The sequence below is a fragment of the Platichthys flesus genome, chromosome 16, assembly GCF_949316205.1.
Source record: "Platichthys flesus chromosome 16, fPlaFle2.1, whole genome shotgun sequence".
Classification (NCBI taxonomy): Eukaryota; Metazoa; Chordata; class Actinopteri; order Pleuronectiformes; family Pleuronectidae; genus Platichthys; species Platichthys flesus.
In genome coordinates, this window is record NC_084960.1 from 8682872 (window position 1) to 8691808 (window position 8937).

An 8937-nucleotide genomic window follows, 5' to 3' on the forward strand; every position below is an offset into this window, starting at 1 on the left:
CCATTACCTATATATTTAACTACTTAAGGAGGGGTTGATAGTTCCTGTGTCTGACTTGTCATTAGTATCACAAGTGAAAAAATGGCTACGATGGAAGAGTTCCTGCTTCACTACACCAATACAACCACTCCAATCAGCACATTGCTGACCTTACTTATCCTCTATCTGGTCTCCTCAGGCTTCAGCCCTCAGGGGCAGGAGCCTCCAGGGCCCAGACCACTGCCTCTGCTGGGTAATCTGCTGCTTTTGGATCCCAAGTCACCTCACACAGCGCTGTATGAGGTAAGTGAACAAGATATAAAGCTGCAAGAATTTACATCTGTATATTGGCTAAAAATCACGAAGAAAAATAAGTTTTTATTGAAGGTTTTATATGTATATTCAAGCTCTCCAAGAAGTACGGACCGGTTTACACCATGCACTTTGGACCTAAGAAAACCCTGGTGCTGGCAGGACACAAGACGATCAGACAGGCTCTGGTCCAGAATGATGCATTTGCAGATAGAGAAGCTTTGCCAATTATAAGTGACCTGAAATTAACACACGGTGAGGAGCAGCGACAAATTGTTTCATTTTGTATTTTAGAAATTATATTAAATACGTATTTTGTTGCAATGTATTGTTGTGCAATAGTGCTTAAAAAGAGTTACCATAGAATGGTGTGCCTTTAGGCACTCAATAAATTTGGTTATCAAAATAAAATATAAAACATTAATATTTAAAATATTAATATTAAATCATAACTTTAATTGGTTAAAGTTATCGCGGGGCACCACCCTTCATAGAAGGGAAAAGATAGACAATTCATTGATTAAGATCAGTCTCATTTATATCTAGTTCAATTAGAAATCTCAATATTTTACCATTAAAGATTATATAATGAACAATGAAGGTTATGGAGTTCTTAGCAGTGTAACGGTTGGCAAGATTCACTTATGCAATATTAATGACAGAACATTTGTGAAAAAAGAACATTTCTTATGAACATAATAAAGTATTAAAACACAAATTACTAAACAATCAAACTAACTAACTAGGAGGTGTGTGAGTGTGTGTGTGTGAATGTAAATTAGCATGCTTTAAAGAATGGTCCCTAAGATAAGAGCCCCCCCCCCCCTGTCAAAAACACAGTGTTAAACACCTTTGAGTTTTTATGACAACTGAGGGCTACCACAGATTCTCTCTCATGTCTGGAAGGAGGGGGGTTGAGCTGCAACATGTAACTAGACCACTAGGTGTCCCTAAATTCTACAAAGTGAACCTTGGTGGTGGATGGATGGGACGCGGGTCAGGTAAGAACCCATTGCACTGGCTTAAGGCTTTAACTTTGGTTTTGTCATTCTCTACCTGTGATACAATATATTATTCTGTCACCAAACAAACTAATAAAGATGAATCAGAAACTAGGAATTGTAGTTGAACTGGTTAGATTTATTGTACTAAGGACAATTGAAGCTATTATTAAAGCAAAGTGTGGTCACTAATAATATTGGTTTTAGTTACTTAGATTTGGTTTGAATGTTTCTGGAACTGTGAAAAACATTTACAATGGAACCTAAACCTTTCCACCCTCTCCTTCATGTTGTAGGACACCCCAGTGGTTATTCTACTGTCGTCTGCTCTTCAAGATGAAGCTGAGTGGGAAAAGACTTCCTCCTTTAACCCAGGCCATTTCCTAGAGGACGACGAGAATTTTAAAAAGAGGGATGCATTTTTACCCTTCTCTGCAGGTACCTTTGATTTGGTTTAATTGAACTAAGACATGATAGAACACATTTACTTGTAGATGCAACATTACTTCATGTCTTCTTCTTTTTTTCAGGCTCAAGAAATTGATTAGGAGAGAGTCTGGCCAGGATGGAGATCTTCCTCATCTTCACCTCCCTCCTCCAGCACATTCGTTTCACTCCTCCACCTGGAGTTACAGAGGATGAACTGGATCTGACACCAGTAGTGGGCTTCACCCTCAACCCTGCAGTGCAAAAGCTCTGTGCTATCAGCAGACATCAGGAATAAAACAATTATTGATTGGTCAGCTAAGCTTGAGTTGTACATCGTCAACATGCTAATCTCGTTATAACATGTATTAAAGCTCTGATTAATATAATGAAAAATTATTTGATGAAAGACTCACTAACTCGTGTGTGCCTTCAATCATAACCGGCTCTTTATTCTTTTTTCAATCAACAAGCATAGAGGTTTGAACAGTAACAGTTCATGTCAGTCATACTGCTACAAAATAGGTTAATACATTATAAACAAGGTTTTTTACAAAAAGGTGCCTGCACATAAATAATCTAAATCAAGTCATGTCCACATTTTCCCTAAAACATTGTAATCCCCTCATTCTATTGCTGTATGTATTCTCTTAAAATGTAATTTGTAATAAATGGAAAAATGCTACAACTATGCTTATTGTAAAAGCATGTGCGTCTTAAAATACTGCACTAAAGTAACTCTTAAAAAGCAACTCGAAGCCCTTATGGTCCAAAAGACATTGTTGAATCAGAGGCCCTCTACGGCCCCTCCACTTTGACAACATTGAGCCGCTGATCTTGTGCAGCGTGACTTGAGTTCACCAGTGGCTGCGTGGAAACGCTGCAGCTCTGGAGGCTCCTTGCTGAGCAGCTGCTCGGGAAATCAGATGACTTGCTCTCTGATATTCTGAAACTCTGAGAATGTGTCTGGGTGAATGTAGAGGGGTAGGATTGTGTGTAGGGTGCCATCAGATTTTGACTGGTTTGCTGTGCGTATGCAGCTGCATATGGTTGAGTTTGAGGGGGAGTGTGAGTAAGTGGAAGGTTCTCCGCATTGCTACATGGCGGAAACCCATTCATACTTGTAGGGCTCAGTCCTGGCAGTTTAAAGGCCTCTACATTGTCCAAACTCTCTAAAGAGTTGTAGCTTGGCTGGGTTTGGCTGCACTGAGTGTACGTGCCCCGACTAAAGCTGAAGTTGTCTTGGCTGAAGGAGGTAGATGCAGAGGGTGATGGGGTTTTGTTGTGCTGCTGTTGAGAACTGCTACACGGTCCAAGTTTGAGGGACAGGCTCTGCAGAGTGCTGAGAATCTGCTTCTGAATGTGGGTCTGCTGCACCTGCTCCCTCTCCAGGCGGCACTGCTGCTCCACAAGCATCTTCACTGCCAGGCCCAAGCCGCGCACCTCGGAACCCAGAGTCTGGATTTGATCCTGCAGACCACCTTTTCCCCCCGTGTCCTGAGCTGCCTGCTGTAGGTTTTGCTCACTATGAGGTGCACCTTGGCCAGCAGTGATCTGCAGGCGGATGACAGAACCCCCGGGAGCTGAGGATGTGAAAGGTGCTCCCAGGCGATTAGGAAGACGAATGCCAACCCGAGGAGGAGGGTGAGGAGAACGGACAGACAGACCTGGTCTCTGTGTCAGAAAACGCTTGGGGGGACCACTTCCTCCAGACTGACCCTCTATAACAGTCTGTTCAAAATGCAAAAGAAATGATTAAAGTTTAAATGCAATCCTGAGTTGGTTAGTCTCCCTTATTCAGGTATAAAAATCCACTATGACAGATCTTTGCTGGAAGACAGTTCTACCTTGAACCAGCTACAGGCACAGAAGCAAAAAGACTCAAAATAAATGACAGTCTGCTTTTATTAAAGACCAGGAACACACTGCGGATCTGAGATCAGTTATGCTGTTTGACGTTGTTGCTTTTCTCACCTTTTCAGTGGTCAGGTCATATGTTTCAGTCAGCTGTGGCATCGCACTACTTATAGTCGATCCCTGGACACTTGGGTGATCTCTTTTGAGCAACGATGCCACCTGCTGGAATGACTGTTGAGACACAATTTATGTAAGTTAGACTTTACCCCGGAGGTCATACCTGAAAACCGCTTAAAAGACAATTTTATAGTTGTAGTATTTGGTAGATAACACAGCCTTTTGCAACTGGAAACAATAATTACAAAAGCTGTTGACACATGAGTAAACTTAGGTAGGTACCTTCATCCTATGTGACAGCGCTTTATCCAGAAGCCTCTTTCGGGCTGCCAAAACTGAGTTAGAGGCTGGAGAAGGTGAGACTCTCTTCCTCATGAAGGCTCCGGCTCCTGTCGGTGTTGAAGGCACAGCGCCCATCACTGCCTGTGGTGCATTGCACTGGGGACCTCCCTGTTGGCTGTTCTGTGCAAGAGAGGTGACACTAACAATCTGGATGTCATTTTCTTCCTTATCTCCCACGAGTTGCTGTTCTGACCTGCTGCCGCCGCTCGACTCCCCGTACCCAGGTGGCTTTCCACAAGCCTCTGGATTTGTAGAAGTTTGTTTGGCAAAGTCCGCAGCTGCTGTGAAGCCAGCGTGGTGAGATGCCTTCCGTAGGAGGTTATGGAGATGAGCGTTACTCCAGCTATCTTGTGTTGTCGCAGCTTGAGCTTGCATGTGGGCTACATTTGTTGTGCTGCCTCCACCCTCCACAGGTCTGACCCGCCCCGGGGGCCTCCCTTGGAACTCCCTCAGGAACAGGTAGATGGCCTGGGCCGACACCTTGATGTTCTCCAGCTCCAGCACAGCTTTGATCTTACGGAAACTCAGACCAGCTTTCCTCAGCTCCACCACTTTGTGCTTGGCGGCGTCATCCAGCCGGCCCATGGTCTCTCAAAGGAGAACAGCCCTGGGAGTTAGGCTGTTTATCTTCTAGACAATTGAAATAAAAAAAATAAACTGTCATCAATACTCAATCAGCAATATATCTCTGCCACCATAACAAGAAGAAAAGTGATCAGTCCAGAGATCCTTTGCAGGTTTTGACAGTTTCATATAATAAGGTTGTTATCTACTTATGTTTTCCAAACTATTCTATATTGACAAAAAATATTTCTCATTAGAGCAACATTTTGTACAACAACTGCAACCAATTAAAGTGTCTCTTGTACAATTTACCTTACACCAGTCATGTTAAAGCGAAGTGTATTCCAAATGATATATCACTGATCAAATCCACATTTAATCAAATCTCATACTCAAATGTCGCATTGAATTGGGACGTGGTGAATTCGAATTGAATTGGACAACGTCTCATTGGTTAAACACTGTTTGCTCTTTATATGGTCTGATTAAGCTTACATGGTATTTATGAGACACACGAATTATATAAGATTAAAATATAATGAAACAAATGAAAAATTTTTATTTCGACTGTGTTTTTTCTACAATCTGCCACAATATATTACATTATAGTTATATTTAGTGTGAATTATTAGAAACTGGTTTTACTTTAAAGTGGGACAAATCAAACAATGCTAGGCGCCACTGGTTAACATTGGTATAGCCTGGCTACACATTAATACACACTATACAAATATATATACCCCCCCCCCCCCCCCCCCCCACACACACACACACACACACACACACGTCTGGTAATGGACGCTAGCAGAGCTTGCTAACATCAACAGCGATCACTATGATCGGTCTATAAAGTGATGCGTTTACCTTGCTGTCAGGAGGTGCGCTGGATTATTGTCTCCTGTCAGATTTAAATCAAGTCAAGTGTCGAGATGATACATTTCCACTTCGCGCAGCTACGATGCAACGACACGCGCACAAACCGCACATTTTTCTGTTATTTTATCGATAAGAACTATTACAAACAAACCACTTGTGTGGGGGCGCTCAGGTTCTGACGTCACGTCCGCTCACACGTCATCACCGAGCGACCAACGCGCCGTCGGTGTTTGAAGCGGATTCCCTCGTTTGAACGAAAATGTAAGTTCAGGCTTTTAAATGAGTCAAAACGAAGCTCGGGTTATTTGGATAATGTCGATTAACACGAAGTGGAACCACGCGCCGTCTTTTCTGACCCCGTGAACCTCTCATTAGAGGAGAGGTTGTCGACAAACGGGGACCAGGCTGCCTGCTTCTGGTCTAGAGTGGAAATCAATGGCGGCGCGTGTATTCTGTTGGTCGTAATGTTAATATACTTGCGACGTTTCAGTGGTTTAAACGATGTCACTTTCTGTTTTTACCTAAGACAAGAAGTTTACATTGAATTTGTTCGGGTATTTGATTTTCCCCGTTTGGTTTAAATGCGATCTTTGACCCAAGCACACAGCTGGTCCTGCGATGCAGGAGAAACGATTTACTTTGTTTTGTTCCCGAAGAAATATCAATTCACAGAATTTTAGTGGCCAAACATTTCGGTTATCAATCGATTATTGAGTTATTTATCATCCCAGACTCAGTTGTTGTTTATTGTGGGTCGCATCTTCTTATAAGCAAGGATTGGCCTGTTTTGTAGCATTGTAGTTTTAATATTTTTTGCTTTTGTTCTGTAGCTCCGACCACGTTTTAATTCAAAGACAATATTTTAAGGATTTATGGCCTTTACAGATTGATTGACAATGAAAATGACTGACTGTTGCAGCCCTACATCTTTCACCATTCACAGGATCTCACTCACTTTTCTCTGTTGACTTTAGGGCACCATCTCCCACGAAGCGGAAAGATGAGGAGAAAACTAAAGACCGAGGTAAAGACAAGAGTGAAAGAAAGGAAGGAGACAAGGAGAGAGGACGGGACAAAGTAAGGAAACGACGCAGTGCATCGAGTGGTACTAGCAGCAACAGGTTTGTTCTCTAAAACACACATTTGTAACCATGTCTGCGAAAACATTGTTCTTGACTTTATATACTTTGTACTAAAGCTTAACTGTGTTTTGAATATGACCAGATCGAGCTCTGGATCAAGCAGCAGCTCTGGTTCTAGTTCAGGTTCCTCAAGTGGGTCCAGCTCATCTGGTACCAGTCGCTCTGGTTCCTCCAGCTCTCGCTCCTCCTCTTCCAGCTCCTCTGGCTCCCCGAGCCCCAGCCGCAGACGGCACGACAACCGCCGGCGCTCACGCTCAGAGTAAATCACCTCATCGAATTTAGCCGCACAGAGTTTTTGCAATATTTGCTACGTTGTTCCTTTAAATTGCTGGGACGTTAATCCATGTTTGATTTGTGATTCTGCAGGTCCAAAACACAGAAGAGGGGAGATGAGAAGGAAAGAAGGAAAAGAAGCCCGAGCCCCAAACCAACTAAACTCCACCTGGGCCGGCTGACCAGGAATGTCACCAAGGTCAGCAAAAAAGAAATTGTTACACATTTCCAACCCGAGCAAGTCGCCAAGTGGTAGCTCTGCTGCTTTCAAGCTGCTACTCTTTATTTCAAGGTTTTCTAAAGGATTGAATATGATTTCAAATTAAAACATTACCTCGGTCAGTGAAAATGAGGGAAAGAAAAAGTTCTGATATGCGCGATTATGTATTAATAATATGAATGTTGTCCAATTTTAAACTGTCTATTTTATGGATTATTTTCCGCGTCAATATTCCTCCACAGATGTTCAAGGATGTTTCCTTCCACACTTGTAATAAGTATCTCTCTACCTTTTTTTGCACAGGACCACATCCAGGAGATCTTTTCCACTTATGGGAAAATAAAAATGGTCGACATGCCAGTGGATAGGGTCCACCCACACTTGTCCAGGGGCTACGCCTACGTGGAGTTTGAGACCCCCGAGGACACCCAAAAGGCCCTGAAACACATGGACGGAGGTGGGCTGGAGTCTCTGTTTCCTTGGATCTGTCTCCTGAGATTACTTTGGGTATTCATTTCGATGACTTTTGTAATCTACAGGTCAGATTGACGGACAGGAAATCTCTGCATCTGCCGTGCTGGCCCAGCGAGTCCGCCCTCCACCTCGCAGACCCTCTCCCCCTCGCAGAATGCCCCCTCCACCACCTATGTGGCGTCGCAGCCCGCCACGCATGAGGAGAAGGTCAGTCTCCCAATCTCGTGAAATTTATTCAACTAGTGATTTCTTTCAGTCAGTGAAATGTCTGCCTGTACTCGCTTTGCACACTTTTGCACTGTGTGTGATTATTTTTCGATTGTATTTTTTTTCTTCTTGCTTTCAAACCACAGCCGTTTTCTTCCTGTGTTCTTGCAGGTCCCGCTCACCGAGGAGGCGGTCCCCAGTACGCCGCCGCTCTCGCTCCAGATCTCCTGGTCGCAGGCGCCACCGCTCCCGCTCCAGCTCTAACTCCTCCAGATAGACAGGTTTCCGGCCTCCAGATGCCAAGTGATCACCCTCCTGCTTTGACTGACATTGTGGACTTACCAGAAATAGGTTCATCTGATTTGTAGCCAATATAAACATCTGCCTGCATGTAGGAAGTGGATTTTTTGTTTTGTTTTGCGTTTATTCGGAAAGTTGGCACATGGTTGGGTCATGCCCACTTGGGTCTCTTTTTAAAGGGTTTCTTCTTTTTACCATGATCTGAATTTTTTTTGATATTTTGACAAATAAAGGTTCTGAAACATGTACAGTGTGTCAGTTCTTTCTGTAACAGCCAGGGGGAGATTCGGCCTCAACTTGCTTTGCCTTGCGTTTGCCTTGCTCAACGCAGCTTTACTCAGTCTTTAGAGAACACAAAAACATTTAATGTGTCTGCAATTGTTGTAGCTGCCAAGGAGGTTATTTTTCTCATTCCTGTCCTTTTGTTCTTTGGGTGGTTTGTTAGATTGTTTTGAAGCAAGATTATACAGAAACGACTGAGTGGATTTCCTCGAAACATGAAGGGAAAAGGGAAAAACAATTTCATTTTCGTGTGGGTCCGGGTCATCCTGCCTTATGTTGCTGCGAGCCTCTAGAATAAGTTGCATAGATGATGGATTGATTTGGAACATATAGGGCATTAGTCGACATTTTTACTGTTTGCCCAAGAAGTAATTCATGGATCTTGACAAAATAAATAACAGCCATGTTAATGGAACTAATAGCTATGTGTTGTATTGAGCGCCCTTTTAATTTCAAATGAATATGGACTTCCAAATAGAAACAGCAGTTTTCTCATAGTTCCACAAAAACACTTAAATTGTCAATCACAATCAGCCATTAGACCTTTGGAATAAACAAAATAAAA

General features: G+C 43.0%; 3 protein-coding genes across 5 annotated transcripts; 2 read left to right on the forward strand and 1 right to left on the reverse strand.

Annotated features, from left to right (window-relative positions):
* Positions 1-39: 39 nt before the first annotated feature.
* LOC133970964 (cytochrome P450 2K3-like) lies at positions 40-1632 on the forward strand. The gene is made up of 3 exons (XM_062408128.1): positions 40-282; positions 387-546; positions 1589-1632. The coding sequence occupies exons 1-3, from the start codon at positions 82-84 to the stop codon at positions 1630-1632; spliced, it is 405 nt and encodes a 134-aa protein (XP_062264112.1). The 5' UTR covers positions 40-81.
* Positions 1633-2145: 513 nt separating this feature from the next.
* Positions 2146-5621, reverse strand: LOC133970635 (uncharacterized). Of its 3 annotated transcripts, XM_062407604.1 has the most exons (5): positions 5463-5620; positions 4255-4664; positions 3975-4173; positions 3693-3806; positions 2146-3449 (listed from the first exon to the last, which is right to left on the reverse strand). In XM_062407604.1, exons 2-5 carry the CDS (start codon positions 4617-4619, stop codon positions 2517-2519), a joined length of 1611 nt encoding a protein of 536 aa, XP_062263588.1. In that variant the 5' UTR covers positions 4620-4664; positions 5463-5620; the 3' UTR covers positions 2146-2516. The 3 variants fall into 3 exon arrangements, with proteins under 3 accessions (XP_062263588.1, XP_062263587.1, XP_062263586.1); XM_062407603.1 differs by having other exon boundaries at positions 3975-4661; positions 5463-5621; XM_062407602.1 differs by having other exon boundaries at positions 3975-4664.
* A 12-nt stretch (positions 5622-5633) lies between these two features.
* Positions 5634-8336, forward strand: LOC133970639 (RNA-binding protein with serine-rich domain 1-like). Its single transcript, XM_062407608.1, has 7 exons — positions 5634-5735; positions 6449-6595; positions 6699-6875; positions 6983-7088; positions 7413-7566; positions 7649-7790; positions 7962-8336. Coding segments are annotated over exons 1-7 (834 nt in total). The 5' UTR covers positions 5634-5733; the 3' UTR covers positions 8068-8336.
* Positions 8337-8937: the final 601 nt, after the last annotated feature.